The sequence below is a fragment of the Phytophthora infestans genome, genomic scaffold, assembly GCF_000142945.1.
Source record: "Phytophthora infestans T30-4 supercont1.24 genomic scaffold, whole genome shotgun sequence".
In the NCBI taxonomy this organism is placed as follows: Eukaryota; Oomycota; class Peronosporomycetes; order Peronosporales; family Peronosporaceae; genus Phytophthora; species Phytophthora infestans.
The window spans coordinates 580,619-596,921 of NW_003303735.1; the positions used below are offsets into that span (position 1 = coordinate 580,619).

Sequence of the window (16,303 nt, forward strand, 5' to 3'; positions counted from 1 at the left end):
CTGGACTGTCATATCCATCAAATGGATGTCCACACTGCGCTCCTAAACGGTACCATGGGAGGAGAACAGAAAATCTACATGAGACAACCTCAAGAGTTTGCGAAGCGAGGCCAAGAGCAGCTGGTCTGTGAACTTCTAAAGAGCATCTATGGGCTAAAGCATGCCCCTCGCATCTGGTATAGAGCTCTTCATACCTTCTTGACATCGATGGGTTTTGCTCGTTGCCACAAAGCGTTTTGTATCTACGTGCAAAAAGTGGGAGATGAATGGCTTATTGTCGTGGTATATGTCGATGACCTCACTATTATGTCTCGTGACATGGGGCTCATCAACCGACTGAAAGTCGAGCTGTCAAAACGGTTTAAAATGAAAGATCTGGGAGACATTCACTACATCCTCAAGTTGAAAGTGCGACGCAACAGAAAGCAGTGAGTGATGATGATCTCACAACGCAAGTATATCGCTGAGCTGATAGCTAAGTACAACATGGTGAACAGCTCACCTGTACTAACCCCACAAGTACCAGGATTGACGCTAGAAGCTGAGACGAAGATGAATGCTAAGCAAATAGCAGCGCAGCCTTTCGACTACAGAGGCATAGTTGGATCACTCCAATACCTGGTTCGTGGAACACGACCTGACATTGCCAACGCGGTGAGAGAATTAAGGAAGTTCCTATCGTGCTACAATCGTACACACTGGGAAGCGGCTAGACGAGTTCTCAAATACTTGAAAGGGACGTAGACGTACGGTCTACTACTCGATGGAAAAGAGAGTGACGTGACTTACGAAGTGTACACAGACGCGAGCTTCGCGTGTCAACCAAAAGAACGCAAATCAGTCACCGGCTATGTGATTAAAATGGCTGGAACCAGCGTGTCGTGGTGTAGTAGCAAGCAAGGAGGTGTTTCTCTCTCTACTGCTGAGGCAGAACTCATCGCACTAAGCGAAGGTGCCAAGGAGAGCGAGTGGCTATGGCATCTTCTAGGAGAAATGGGATTTCCACAAAAGGGTCCGGTGCAAGTCTGGTGCGACAGCAATGCTGCCATCAGCATCGTCAGAAACCCAGGAAACCACAAAGCAAACAAGCACATCGAAATACGGTATCTATTTACGAGAGATCTGGTAGAACTTGGTCATCTCAAGATAACCTATTGTGCCACAACAGGGATGGCTGCCGATATTCTGACAAAGGCATTGCCAACCAAACAATTCCTAAAGCTGAGGCATAAGCTAGGAGTGATGGATCTAGAGCTTACCCCTAGTACTTAGTGGGAGTATTGGCCAGCATGGCGATCAGACGCCGAGTCGCCGAAGGCGGCGAAGAGTCGGTAGAGGCCAGACAGATGCTGGACAGAACTAAGTGTGTCAACACAATAAAAGACTTACTTTCATTAAAGCAATAGTAAGTACTAGAGTAAAACAGATCCTATGAGCACTTGGATAGAGTGCACCAGCAAGAGGCTGTCTGCCAACCAGTGCGATGAGGACTTGAAGGCAGAAGAGAGAGATGCCGTCCGAGGACGCAGTCCGAGGACGAGCTCACTTCTTCTTCTGCCTCAGACTAACCACAAGTCTAGAGAATAGGTAGTTAAGAGTAAAAGTAAATAAACTGTTTTGAGAGCTACTCTACAGCGTTCATTCTAACAGACGCCAAAAACCTGCAGCTCTTCCTGGCGAAGAAGGATGAGGGTCGCGGTCCGTGGCTGACTGAAGAAGAAGTGAAAAAGGATGTGATTGATACAACTGGTCTGAAGCTGCTGGAAGCGGCGCGAGCGTGGCTTCGGCGTGTGCAGTTGTCGGATGTGGATGTCGGTGGAGTGGATGAAGACGAGGAAGTAGAAGGGAGGGGCCATGTGAACGTGCTGGTGGTGGTTCCAGGAATTACAACTACCGTTGAGGTGAGGGAGAGAAAAGATGAAGTGCTCATGGCCGAGCTGGCGTACTACCAACGCTTTGGTCAAGAGATCCAAATCAAGTGCCACAGTTGCTGTGGTGCAATTCTCGACAAAATTGACACCATTTACGAGGAAGGGTCTCATCCGAAGCCTTTCATCTGCGTGGAAGGGTCATCTGGAATGGGGAAGTCGCAACTGGCGTTTTCATTGGGAGGTGAAGGACGCAAACATCCACGGCCGTGGTTTTATTGGCCTCTTCTTTCTGCGGGGGAAGAAATGCAACGCGTGTATTGGAACTTTTCATCCATCGCGACTGCCTTCGAATCTGTTGTGAAGAAGGACGGGCTGGAGAAGCTACCAAAAGCAGAGAATTTGAACTGCGCTTCGTCGTTTTACACCACGCAGGAACTGTGGACGTATGGCTTCATTATCAAACTGTTGAGGTATTATTCCCGTGCAGATGTTGGCGCACAGATGATCCGCGTTGAAAACGAAACGTTTGAAGTGGCCAAGTGTGGTCTGAAAGATGTCATTGATGCGCGCACTAAAATAAACAATCGGAAAGTGTTACCGTTCTTCATTTTGGATGTAATGACGCCAAGCGGGGAAATTCCGAACATGATGAAATTAGCGGCGTTTTAACGCAATGTCTTTCGTGCTTGCGGTCTGGTCGTGATTGTAATGGGCACGGACGCCAAGATTTCGAACCTGGTTAGTCAGTCACAGCACAGTCGCACAGGCTCTCATTGGTGGATGACCGTTGTCTCTAGTTTCCAACTTACCAGTCTATTCCCTTCAGCGATCCTGCGAAGGAAGAATCGTGGCAGAAGGTGATAAAGTTGCATCCCGTCGTGAAGGACATTGCTGATAATTCTCGTGGTCTGATCTCGCGGTATTTTGTGGACGCTGTGGTACAATTTGCTCTGGAGGAAGTTGCGAAAATTAAATATTTGCTTTGGCGGACATGCTAGACGCAGCGTTCAAGGCGGTATGTGTCAAGGCTCAGGATGGTAAAGGCTTCATGAACACTGAGTCAGGGAGACATGCGCAGCTGATGGCGCTATCGTACACCAATGCCAGCGTCGAACTTCCTGATTACACGATTTATGCTACCAGTGGTGATGATGACAGGAGTGAACCGCCTTTGAAAAATAGTAAAGTGGGGGTTCAGAGCATGCATGTGCATTTTGCGAACTTGGTTGATGAAGAAATTACTGATGTGGTTGTTTCAGGGGGCAGATTAAAAAAGGTGGATGAAACCCCCTGGATGCCAATCTGTCGTTTTCCAGTCATTGAGGAAGACGTGTTGCTGTACCTCGCCGTGCTCGGTGGAAAGGAGTTTTCGGCGTACTACGACTACAACACCGGGACGAAGTATTCAACAGCTAGTGTTTTTGATGAGTTTCGCAGACGAATTGGCAATGAACCACACGGAAATACAAATGCTCTCAAAAACAATTACTGCGAATTCGAGAACTTAGTGGCTCATGCGCTTTTCTGTGCGTCGCGAAAAAATGGTGTTCGAGGAATCGCCTTTAACGAGTTCTTCTTTGCTTTGGTTGATGAATTTCAGGACGAACCCTATCCAACAAAATTTAAGGCCAGTGCGTTGTTGGAAAGATATGCTGGTTTGAAGAAGAAGTTCGCAGAAACCATGATCCCGTTTGTGGCACCACCTAATGCGAGATGTCCGGATTATATTCTTGGCGCCTGCGGTGCTGGTGATGGTGACTGCAACTTCGGCCATCTTGCTCGCGCTAAGGACAGCGAGAGATTGGATTGTTACGTGATGGTTCCTGGGAGTAACAATCCACTGTTCGTTTGCGAAGCAAACATTGGAAGAAAAAACTAGACAGCGGTGCGATGGAGAAGATCATTGAGGGTTTAAATGCTGAGTATACAGGGCGTGCAGGGGGAGATGGTCAGCGAAAGCCAAAGTGACATAATTGGGATCTTGCGCTCGTCTTTTGCTATGAATTTACCCAGTTCAAGCAAAAACAAGTTGGTGCTTGGAAGTTTCATGGTACTGGTATCGTCACGGTCGATTGCAAGACGTGGGTGAAGAAATGGATTATCGAGCCAGGGGCTGGGGAGAAATTGGTCATCGTGCTTCAGACAGGGAGTTTGTTTTAAGATGAAGTTTCTGGTAGGATGAAGACATGTATGTATGTCGGCACCGTCGTTCCGACGATGAAACTTCTTGCCACAGGATAATCCAAGGACGTCGATGGAGCGATACACATTGCAATTAAGCGGCTCTTAGGAGGCAGAAACTTAATACAACGTCGTAGTTTATAAATGTGATTAGCTTCAAGAATGTCGGGGGCTACTACCTCCGCTCGGAAAATTAATCACCTTTCCAAAAAAAATCACAGCGCTCCACCTCGTTCTTTTTCATGATCATAAAGTTTGCGGAGGGCTACCGATCCTTCTGTAAAACAGCCCAGTGGGTACTGTGCTGTCAACTTAGCTGTGCCAAGCAAGACACTGCGTTCCAGGAGCTTTGACCTTTGAAACGATAATAGACCCGGGCTTTTATGGTCAAATTGCTCAACTGCGGGTGTGCTTGTTCCACCACATCAGTGTAGCGGCAGGCGTTATTGCTCGCCATTTCAGCACGTAAAAACTACTGAATCCGTGAGCCACTGCAGAGATGTTTGCCTTGAGCATGCGCTTGATTCACGACAGCGGATGTCGTTGAGCGACAAGCGTCGGATTCATCGGCTCGATACACAGGCCTTGACCGGCATCAGCAAATTGGACATGTTAAGTGTCCATACCTTCACTACTTCGTCGCATTCATCGGCTCGATACACAGGCCTTGACCGGCATCAGCAAATAGGACATGTTAAGTGTCCATACCTTCACTATCGCATGCAGTAATGGGGGGCCGTTGCAAGGTGTCTAGCAGCTAACATTGCCTTCAGCAGACAGTCCAGCGCACACCAACGTCTGTCACGACGGACACACGATAAGGATCATTAATGGAGAAAGCGATGCCCTTGCTGACTCATCTGTCCTCACGCATTCCACCCTTAGCTGTAGGGGACCTCTGTTCACCACCGCACGAACGCCAGCAGCGTCGATCCTTATATCCCTGCTGGTCTTGCGAAGTGAATCGTTTACTCTAATTGGTCATGCCATGACTAATAATGGTGTTGAGGTTGGAGCACATTTTTTTTTTGAAATTAAGTTGTTAGAGCATCTCCTGCGGTAGGCTCTAACGATAGTTTTATCCCAAAAGTTGCGCAAATAAATCTCTCGACAAGTTTTTTTGCCCCACCCGTTGGTGGTATTATTAGTTTTAGCTTCAGGAAATCTTATATTTCTAGTCCAAGGACTTTATATAAAACCTCAGTCTAACGAAAGGAAACCTTCGATCTCAGCACCGACACGGAAACTTGCAGTACGATGGGGAAGGGCTTAGCGTGGAGTGAGAGCGAGACCATACAGCTTTGCCTGTCGTGGCTGAAGGTATCGGAGGACGCAGTGCGTGGTGCAGGACAGAAGAAGAGCACGTTCAGCAGTCGCTTGTACAGCCACTGGCTGGAAAACAAGAGACCAGAAGACAAGGATCCACGAACGGAGGTCGCGATAATGGGTCGATGGAAGAAACTGCAGCCAGAAGTAACGATGTTCTGCGGTTTATATGCGAAGGTCGCCAGCAGAGAGCGATCAGGATGGAATGACGCTATGTATCTGGACGCCGCGTTGAAGGTTTACTAAGAGCGACACAAACAGCCGTTCGAGTTTCTTGCGGCGTGGAAGGAGCTCAAGGACAAGTCCAAGTGGACCAACAAGATCACTTCGGCCTCATCTATTGGAGTCAAGCGATGAACAAGTGACGTTGCGTCTTTGGAGAGACCAGAAGGCCGCAAAGCAGCAAAGGCGGCTAACGCCAAAACTAATGAGAGTCATGGAAGTGCTGGAGCTCAAACGATTGGGGGTGAAGCTCACCTCAGGCTCGTTGTTGCCACAGAAAAGAAGGTCGCTGTGATGGAGCAAAGTCTCCATCTATCTATCTTCTTGCAGAATCCCGCTAGCTACGAATCACAGGAATATTTTACTATGCAGCGAAAAACCATCCTCGCCAACATGAGGAAGACACTTGCTGATTCACAAGAGCGCCAGCAGTTACAACAAAGCGAAGAGCTGGAAACACCTGAGCGTTCGTTCATGGCACCGCACGTGGCAGGACTACATAACGGCGAGGGTGAAGAAAGTGAAGTTGCTGACAATCAAATCAGTACTTTAATTTAGCTGGGCTTCTGCACGTAGTCTAGCTTAAAAACCTACTACACAGGATCCAGAGAGAAGTTTTGCTAGCCGAGATCACCGTAGCACTGCCATACGTGTTCGATCAAATCCGTTTTTAATTCATAGTGAAGTTCTTCGTCTTCAAGCACTTGCATCGCGTTTGCTATCATTGCGACTGGGCACTCATCCGGTACACCAACTTCTGCCGGGCTGACCTATTCATCTTCAAACAGGTACTGATGATTTAGCGAGGTAATTCGCTGCTCGTCTTCCACAATCATCTTATGAAGGATGATGCATGCTAGCATCACATCATTCATTGCATCGACACTCCATAGTTTACAGGGCAGGGCAAGAATTCGAAAGCGTTGTTGTAATACTCCAAATGTGCGATCAACGTCTTTGCGAGCGGCTTCCTGCTGGGCAACGTAGCACTTACGCTTGTTGCCTTGGGGCGCACTGATACTGGATTGGAAAATTGCCCAGGCAGGATAAATTCCATCTGTAAAATAGTATCCCTGACTGTACGTCGCACCATTCACAGTTAAGTAAATCCTGGGAGCAACACCATTTACCAGGTCATTCAACAAAGGTGAACGCTTGAGTACATTATAATCATTGTTGGCGCCAGGCATGCCAAAGAATGCATGCCAAATCCATAACGACTTAGAAGCCACGGCTTCCAAGATCACCGTCGAACACTTCTCTTTTCCCTGAAAAGCTCCTTGCCATGCCGTTGGACAATTCTTCCATGTCCAGTGCATACAGTCCAAGCTACCAATCATACTCGGAAATCCGCGTTCAGCATTCTCGGCAAGAAGTATTTCCAAGTCATCCTTGGTCGGCTTTCGAAGATACTCTGGACCAAATAACCGGAAAATATTTCTGCAGAACAGCTTTAAGGTCTCCAACACTGTGGACTCAGCCATACGAATCAACTCATCTAATTGGTCTGCTGATGCTCCATATGCCAACATCCGTAAAGCACACGTCACCTTCTGCTCTGGTAGGAAACCAGCCCGTCCAGTTGCATCACTACGCTGGACGAAGTAGCTGCACTCTTCATCCTCAACCAGGGCAATTGTAATGAGCTCAAAGAGGTTACGACGCATACGAAATCGCCTGCGGAAGTCATCTGCATCAGAACGAGTAGCCATGAACATTAATGGACAGTTTTAAAGGAGAACATGTCGTTTACTCAAATGGTTGTCGCCAAAGTAGTCACTCATTAGGCGTTCACCCCACATTTCTCGATCCCGCTCTTTATTTGCTCTCATGCCTTTGGTGGACCCGCCGTGTCTGCCCCGCACTGCGCTCGTGTTGTTCACTTCGCCCTCAGGCAACATGTAGGTGAAATAGTACTCTTCTTCCGAGTCGTCGTCCATACTTGACGTCGCCAGCAGCGCTTCACTCCTTCGTGTATTTCTGATAGTGCGGTATCTAGAGAGATCTTTTGTATCGTCGTTTGATTGGACAAAAAAATGTTAAGCCGCGGTGAGTTCCAAACCGCTGTAGACAAGATGCAATCAGGCGTTCTATCCTAAAAATTGAGGTCTCATCCGTCTCAATAGGACTTGCAAATAAGTCTAACCGCTGGAGATGCTCTTAAAAACAACTCGTTCATATTTTTAACCTAGCATTCTAGAATAAAGTAATCGCAGAGATCTTTCCAAAAACCAATTTTTTTTTTAGAATTGAAAAGTGTTCAAAAATATCCCACATTTGTGACGTCACTAAAGCGCGAATGCACGACTAATTTCGAAGCACGACTAATTAGAGTGAACGGTGTAAACATCCAACAGTTTGCTGGAAATATATCGCCTTAGACGGGGTACCACGATAATCAGTTTAGCTTCATGGTCACTGCTCAAACGCTTTTACTAGGGTATGGAGTTTAAGCAGTCTGTTATCGTATTGGTAAGGTGATTGATTTTGCGAGCGGAGGTATTATTAATAGTTTGAGGAAGGGAAGTATTCATTTTAGGCACTTGGCGGTTCAAACTGATCAGTTCCGAGCTCTCGACCAATCCAAAAATGCAGCGACATGACGTGAAGTCTCCCAGCTTAAAAAAAACTGTGACCCTCTCTTGTTTGCGGACAACATTCGTAATTGTCCCATTCACGTTGCCTCGGAAATCGATGACAACATATTCTTTAGCTGCAAGCGCAGCATATTTCCCACCCGTCGCGAATCGGGACATAGGCTCGCCAATCCTGTCGCCATTCACAAGTAATTCGATCCCCCACCGAAGACTTCCATTCAAATAGAAATCAATTTCTCCATCGATGCGCTGGCTGTGCTGACGGGGTGAAGCAGGAAACACTCTCGACAGTTCCGGGCAAATGTAACACGTGTTCATCGTGTGAAGCGCAAGAGCAGCCATAAACTGATGCTGGAAAACAGCTTCTTTGGGAAAGTCATATTCGCGGACAACGGATTGTTTCAGAACAGAAGCAGACATACTTCCAATCGCCTTCCGGACCAGCTCATACAATGATGTAGGATTTACATATCCACGACCAGGAAACAGCCACTTGTAGTAGTATCTCTCAGCCAAGGGGGACGTAAAGTTCACATAAGCGCCATCTTCAAATACAATACCGGCCTTCTTTAACCTTGTAAAGCATTGCATTTCATCGTCACTCAAATGGTGCACCAATGGCTGATAGGCGGGGTCGTCGACCAAACACATGGTAAGAAATCTTTGATGATCGGGATGGGTTGGTGTTCTGTGATCACTTCCGAAGCAACGAGCCATTTGATCCACAAAGGCCCCTGACATGTAGTATGCCAGCCAATCATGCTCGGTTGGACGTGCCACTTTAAAATGCGTGCCACTTTAAAATGCGTGTAAATTGAAACGCGCAATGAACCAATATGCCCGTTGCAATCTCGTATGATCGATCACCTCCAAAAATGTGGCCTGTCGCAAACTTGCCGGCAATCCGTTGTCCAAGATTAAGAATTCATGCGCCTCCGCACCACTGATCAAGAAGTCATCTCTTGTCAGCTTCCATGAAATGCTGTTAAAGGCAACACGGCTAGAAGGAGCATCTATCTCGAGCAAATGCGTCGCGGATATGATGAACCGAACATGGGTCGGCAACCAGCTTGCTGAGCCCTTAATAAGTCGAGCCCAAAAATCCAAATCTTTATACTGTCGTTGACAGTCATCCATTTTAACGACGCACAGCTTGTCTTCGGGTACTGAGCACGTTTTACAACGAACATCAACCCCATGGTTAAGGAGAATGGTAGTGGCATCTTCTACGGCACTATCGAATGCGATAGGTACATAGCGAAAGTCAGGATATTGACGAGCGAACATCGCCAAGAGTGATGTTTTCCCCGATCCCGCTGGCGATGAAAGTAGCACAAAGCTGGTTTCGATTATCGCACTGTACAGATAATGAGGAAGAACTTCTACAACCTCCGACCGTAACATAAAACGTGGTTTAAACAAAAATACTGCATGTACTTGTTAAAATTTATGCTTTTATTTTTAAATTTGCACTTTTACTTTAAGTTTAAAAAAAGGGGGAGACGGCGAGCGAGTGGAGTGGCGGCAATGGTGGCGACGGTGGCGAGCTAGAGTGGAAGAGGCGTGAGGGAGCAGAGTGAATGAGGTGGTGAGCAAGGGTGGCGACGTCCGCGACAGTGGAAGGGCGGCGTGCGGGTGGCGGATACAGCAGCAACGGTAACTGCGGGGAGGCGGCAGTGGGTGGATGAGGAAAGCACTGCTGGCGTTGGTCGAGCTGGACGTGGACGGCGCGTTGTTTGACAGCGCTGAGTGTGGTCGGCGTTCTGGTCCGTGGACGCATAAGCTCGGGCGTTTGCGCAAGTGCCACGATGTTCCCGCTGCTCCGAGCTTATTTAGATGCAAAATACCGGCTTTTCATTCTACCACTCAACTCACCGTCTACGGCACAATTACGATGAGTGATATTGACAACTTTGGCACCGTCCCCTCAGCGCAAACATGCCGGCGACGATGCAGACCGGGACGATTTTCAGCGTTCAGGGATTAATAGAGAAGGCTGCGATGGTGTACTTAACCTATCGTGGTGGCCGCCGTGAAGGCGGGCGTATCCGACAACGAGTGGCCACATTCGCACTGCATGACAGCTGCTGCGTGTGTCAACGAGTTTCTCTCGTCAACCGAGATTTCTCATACATTCGAAGTAAACGTGTGTTGCTCATTCATCGACTACTCCTGTTGTTAGTACCATAGTACTTTGTCCCAGCGCGTAATGGTAGTGCCATAGCGATGCAAAAATTTACGCACGTCTTTGCTTCTTGCGCACACCCTTGCCCTGTGATTCCTGCTCAGCAGCTTCACGTTCAAAACGTGACAGAAGCTGTAAGGCTTCGTCTGCCGTCGGCCGAGCACTCGGGTCTGTGTTCATCAACCGATCCAGGAAAAGCGCTCTTTCGGGCTCCGCAGTCCATTCCCGTTCAATCTTACTTGTCTTCACCAGGTATCCCACGGCCCATAAGTCAACCGCAGTCGTGTGGGATCCACCTTCCATAAAAATATCTGAAGCGTGTTCGTCGTGCGTCAAGTGATCGCCGCTGGGATATTTCTGCGGACTTTGAGCTGCATCAGCGAAGTCGATCAAAAACCATTCAACGCGGTCGATATGCTTGATCACGTTAGACCAACGGATGTCTCTGTGCATCCACCCGTTGCGATGGAGGACTACAAGGGCCTCGAGAACGTTCCCGAGCGCGACGAACAGTTCACTCAAGCTGCATGGCTTCATCTCAACGCCGCGGGGCTTAAGTGTCAACCTCAATTGGTCTGAATCCACCGTGACAACTGCATCGGCACAAGGAATCCTATAAGCTTTCAAAGAATCGTAGATCCGCTTCACGCGACGATACTCTTCTTGTGTGTGAAAGATCTTATCGACGAAAATCGGACTCAACCGCACCTTAACGCCATTGGCGCGATGGATGTCCATGAACTCGGTCCCTGCCGAGGCCGGACAGTTTTGCGCAATTGCCGGGAAAAGCAGACACAAATTCAGAAGTGCCAGTACAAGTCGAAAACGTTCCGGCGCATGCTGCAAGTTAAACCCTCCAATAAGGTGGGTTTTAACGTTGCCCGTGACGTCTTGATAGATAGCAAATAATTCTAGCTCGAAGCCCGACGCAGCATAGCCAAACACATACGGCACTCCACCGTAGGACCACACCAGTTTTTTAGAGAGCTCCTCACGAGGCACAGTGATAGAAGTACGAGGTTCTTTCTCCTCACCACGAAAAACACAGATATGATCCAAAGCAAACAAAAAGTCGGGTCGCTTCAAACCTGACAAGGATTTCCTGCTCGAATCCCGGTTGACGTAAGCACGCCTAAACACAAACCCGAGCACCACACGGATAATTGAATCCCAGAAATAATGAAATGCACTCTCTGTGGCATCCCCATCCACCTGCGGGTACAGGAACGCAGCGCTAAACACCGAATCTTTCAAAAATTCGCACGGCGAAATGTCGTTTAGCTCGAACAATTTATCTCGAAGGAGTTGGCCTAGTATCAATGGACTCGACCAAGCCTGAAATACAGACTGCGGTAACCCAATCTTTACAGGGAGAGGTTGTCCGATAAATTCATTTAGATCTCCGCGTGTCGGCAGTAGCGTAAGTTTTGCAACTTCACTATGTTGAAATCTCGACAGCCATAAGTCCGTCCCATCAGAAATAGGCGCACTACTTGTCCCAGGAGGCAACGCCACCAGCACGTGAATCTGTTTCACTTTCGGGGGATCCATGCCTTCCAGACACTCAGAAAGCGGATCCTCTCCCTGCAGCTCCTTTTCTTCTTGCGTTAGAGATTTGACGAGAGCAGTCTTCTCGCCCTTCTTCAGCTTCTTCACATCTTCAGTGAGGCTCGACAGCCATGCGTTGCCCCCCGCCTTTGCCAGGAAGAGCTGCAGCTCATCGGCAGGAAACTGGAACATCTTCTTCGCCTTGATCGCTTCCTTCAAGTGCCCCACCGACTTGTTCTCGTTAATGTCCACAGGGAACGTGCTCCCAGCCACACCAACGACGGCACAGAACAAAGTAACCATATTTCTCGAGCCGGAATAAGAGAAAAGGTGCTAAAATGTTGCACCCGTACCTAAGCGGGAAAAGAAGGTGATGTCACAGAAAGGGATATTTTTGCACACGTTCAAAGGATTGTATCCAGAGTCCCGAGATAATCCAGCGATTTCATTACCCGGTCATAACAGTTTCGAATCGTATGAGTACTCATTTTAATAGCACTTTTTAAAAGCAGCTTCCTTTTCACAAATAATATTATGCACCCATCCACCAAAGATGAAGACAGAATACCTTGCTAAAATTGTACGATGATTGTGACGGGGTCACACAGTAGAGGAAGTTGGCTTCCGAGAGTATGCAAACTCTCAGTGAGCGGCAGTTCACAGGTCTCTTTTTACTTAAAGGGAGCGAGGTGACTAATTAAAGGGAGGGTGTAAGCTGAGTATATTTATAGGTAGGCTAAGCTTGAGTTAAATATACAAACTATTAGTCACCAATAGAAAAGCAATGTCATCCGCCAATGGTTGGCCTCGGACAACCTTGGTACTTTGTACCAAACATCCCGAAGTATGACGTGTCACACTTCATGTAACTAGGGGTACACTTAGGGCTACGTACCCCGTTACCACTTAGGCTCGGTTTACCGACCAATCAGAATGAAGAAGTGTACGTCACAAAATTTTATTCATTCTCAAAGTCGAAAAACATCGACTTGGCAGCGCGAGCGCGGCTGAGGCTCACTTCACAGTTAAAGCCTCGAGCAGCAGTCTGTGCGCTCCTCTTCTTGGTCTCCACTTCGACTGTTTGTCATGACTCGTGGCACTGCGAAGAGCGGTGCGAAGACACGCTCCAGGGCTGCTGCCGGAAAGGCGCAAGCCAACTTGATAGTGCCCACGGTTCCAAAGACTTCCATTGTCTTCATCGGACCATTTGTGTCCATGTGTATCGTGCTGATCGGCTTTGCATCTCTTGAGCCCTTTGTATTGCGATACGACATCCGTTTCTTCTTCATTTCCGTACATGTTGTACAGAAGAATGGCACTTGCCTTAGATCAGATGCCTTTAGTGTGGGCATACCGGCTACCACTGGTTTGGTCAACATTGTGATCACCTGCTCTTTGTTCAAGTGCCCCAACTTTGCGTGCCATTCCTTTAGTGCAGCCTCTACTTTGCCCACTCCTGGCAGTGCCAATGGCTTGCATGGTTGCGTTTTCACCGCATGGCAGAACGCTTGTCGTTCTTTTACTGTTTTGGATTGTATATAATACGCCCCGTTAATTGCCTTGGCCACAAAAACCAATTGGTTCTTATAGAGGACAAATTTAAAGTCGCCATTGGCTGACCCTATAATCTGATACCCTCCCCTTTGTAGCCAGTATTCGCTTAGAATAGCATGCGGTACAAGCGCAATGTTTGTAAACTGAAACGGTCGGATACCTCCCGGACCATGCAAATAAAGTTTCACAGTACCAATGTGTGTATTTGTATGCTTAGACCCTTCTGCAAATGTAAACATGTAGCCGTTGTCGGGCCTCTTCTCCACGAACCGGGACTCCTCACTGGTTAACCCGAACCCGCATCCTGAATCGAGTACCCAAGCGTCATTGGTCAGAAATGTTTCACTGTCAAGCAGAAAAGGATACATGGATCTTACCGCTTGTTCCAAGTCAACTGCCATCTTGTTGACACCTGCCGCCATGTCGGCGATCTGCCCATCACCGGCTGGCGCTTCCGTGACTTGTCCCGCGTTGACAGGCGTGTCGAAGAACGACATGGACTCGTCCGTGTCCATTGGCTCGATGCCGTGCATATCTTCGTAGCCGGGTGTCAGCATTGACGTTGGCGGGCTGACAGGCGGTGGAGTTTGTGGAGCGGCTGGCTGCACCGTCTCGCACGCATTCACCGGTTTCGGTAGACAGTCCTCAACCCGGGAACTGCTTGCGGGCTGGCTTCTTGATCTTGGCAACCGACTTGCCCTTTCCTTGCGGCTTCGACCAGCAAGTGCCCACTTGTTTGCCGCGGCTCCAGATGTTCCTACGCTTGACGCCCAGGCTTAAGTCGTACTTCATTTTGGGGCAGGCAGCAATCAGATGAGGACCGACATCATTCATGTCGTTGAACTCCCCAGCACAGACGTGGCACGATTTATGCCCCACGTTGTAGTGCAGATCGTTGATAGGCTTGGGTGCGGCCTTTCGCTTGCCCAGTGCACTTGCCTTAGATTTGGCTGTCCCGGCTTGCACGTGGTTCACCGCAATGCCCTTGCCCAGCGCCATAATTTGCGCCTTGCTCTTGGTACCGAAGATGGCGACCAGTTTTTGCTCCACCTTCTCAACCGTGAAGTCTCCTAATTGGAATTCAATTCCGGAGCCCCACAGATGACCAGGCAGAATAACCAGGACTTTGATGAGTATGAGATGGGACGATATGATCTTTTCACCCAGTGCCTCGATGCTGTTCCTGTTCGCTTGCTCGCGAGCAGCCTTGAGCTGCTGGAACAGATGCGAAATATTCTTGAAGTCCGAGTTGGCCACTCTCTCGAAATTCTACACCAGCGTCTACCACGCCGGACGCAGTGTTGAGACCATAACGTTCTCAACCGCTTTCCAGATCACATAGACCGGCATACGCATGAGCCGTTCGTCAGCGAAGTTTCTTGGCAGCGTCTGGTTCAGAAGATCCTTGATGTAGGATTTCTGTCCCCTGAGCAGCGCCTCTTGCAGCTCGTGCGCCTGCACGCGGTCCGCCGTACGCTCTCCTTCGAGAGGCGGGATTGACGGCTGGGATTTAAGCAAATTCTCATAGCGCGTCATCGGCTTCGCCCGTTTTTGCTGAAGCTCGAGAATCGTGATGGCGTCGCTCTTAGCAGCCAGATGATCCACGAACTTGTCCTTCCAGCCAGCGAAATGCGCCTTGGTCCCGTGGAACTGCAGCCTGCTCATGTTGGTCTCAGAAGTCTTGTTTATCTTACTTGAAATGTTAGAATGAACGCTGTAGAGTAGCTCTCAAAACAGTTTATTTACTTTTACTCTTAACTACCTATTCTCTAGACTTGTGCTCAGTCTGAGGCAGAAGAAGAAGTGAGCTCGTCCTCGGACTGCGTCCTCGGACGGCATCTCTCCCTTCTGCCTTCAAGTCCTCATCGCACTGGTTGGCAGACAGCCTCTGCCTGCTGGTGCACTCTATCCAAGTGCTCATAGGATCTGTTTTACTCTAGTACTTACTATTGCTTTAATGAAAGTAAGTCTTTTATTGTGTTGACACACTTAATTCTGACCAGCATCTGTCTGGCCTCTACCGACTCTTCGCCGCCTTCGGCGACTCGGCGTCTGATCGCCATGCTGGCCAATAGCATCGCATGTGATCGTCGATGCGCTCTTTTCCTTGATCGCGTCCTTCAAGTGCCCCACCGACTTGCTCTCGTCAATGTCCACAGGGAACGCGCTCCCAGCCACACCAACTACGGCACAGTACAAAGTAACCATAGTTCGGTTTTTAAAATTATGGGAGGATTTCTGTTCGTATTTAAGCGGACCCGAAAGCGTGTGACAACCACGTGTATTAAATGAAGCTTACGAAGTCATGTCATGAAAGAGAAGCTGATCTCAATGAAGCGCTGAAACATTTATTCATTACACTTGTTCGAAATACGAAACAAGGAATGCAAACTGCTCGGTGTATTCTTGGTTTTAAAGTTTTGTACTACACCTTTGCCAACTTGATGGTAGTGTAAACCAAAACGGAGTAAAGTAACCGAAGTAACATCTAAATTTGAAAAATAATTTTACAAAATTAGTTTTAAGAGCAATGTAGATTTAGTGTAGTGCAAACTGGCAAGAACGCGAGTGACACATCCAGCAATACGAACTACGGGCGCGCTGCGGACTGGGGTACACACAAAGATGTAAGGGGGCGTGAACCTGCGTATGGGCGCCAGAACACGAGAGTGTGGGTACACACAGTGACCTCTCAGCTTGTACAGCCTGCATAATCATCGATAGAGGGACCAAGACAGCCAGCAACCCGATTAGACAGAGTACATCAAGGACGAGAGCTTTGGGCTGCGCTTGCAAATGTTAACCAGCCGTGGGGAATG

General features: G+C 48.4%; 4 protein-coding genes and 1 pseudogene across 4 annotated transcripts; 1 reads left to right on the forward strand and 4 right to left on the reverse strand.

The window, feature by feature from the left end:
- Positions 1-1,649: 1,649 nt before the first annotated feature.
- Positions 1,650-4,249, forward strand: PITG_12092 (annotated as a pseudogene; the record flags this gene model as incomplete).
- A 1,971-nt stretch (positions 4,250-6,220) lies between these two features.
- On the reverse strand, positions 6,221-6,940 carry PITG_12093 (uncharacterized protein; the record flags this gene model as incomplete). The annotated part of the gene is made up of 3 exons (XM_002900674.1): positions 6,221-6,337; positions 6,431-6,485; positions 6,591-6,940. The coding sequence occupies 3 exons, from the start codon at positions 6,938-6,940 to the stop codon at positions 6,221-6,223; spliced, it is 522 nt and encodes a 173-aa protein (XP_002900720.1).
- A 2,873-nt stretch (positions 6,941-9,813) lies between these two features.
- PITG_12094 (Crinkler (CRN) family protein) lies at positions 9,814-12,240 on the reverse strand (the record flags this gene model as incomplete). Its single annotated transcript, XM_002900675.1, has 1 exon — positions 9,814-12,240. The coding sequence occupies one exon, from the start codon at positions 12,231-12,233 to the stop codon at positions 10,434-10,436; it is 1,800 nt and encodes a 599-aa protein (XP_002900721.1).
- Positions 12,241-13,125: 885 nt separating this feature from the next.
- Positions 13,126-13,885, reverse strand: PITG_12095 (uncharacterized protein; the record flags this gene model as incomplete). Its single annotated transcript, XM_002900676.1, has 2 exons — positions 13,126-13,157; positions 13,228-13,885. 2 exons carry the CDS (start codon positions 13,883-13,885, stop codon positions 13,126-13,128), a joined length of 690 nt encoding a protein of 229 aa, XP_002900722.1.
- Positions 13,886-15,473: 1,588 nt separating this feature from the next.
- PITG_22956 (crinkler (CRN) family protein, putative) lies at positions 15,474-15,692 on the reverse strand (the record flags this gene model as incomplete). The annotated part of the gene is made up of 1 exon (XM_002900677.1): positions 15,474-15,692. One exon carries the CDS (start codon positions 15,690-15,692, stop codon positions 15,474-15,476), a length of 219 nt encoding a protein of 72 aa, XP_002900723.1.
- Between the last annotated feature and the right edge of the window lie 611 nt (positions 15,693-16,303).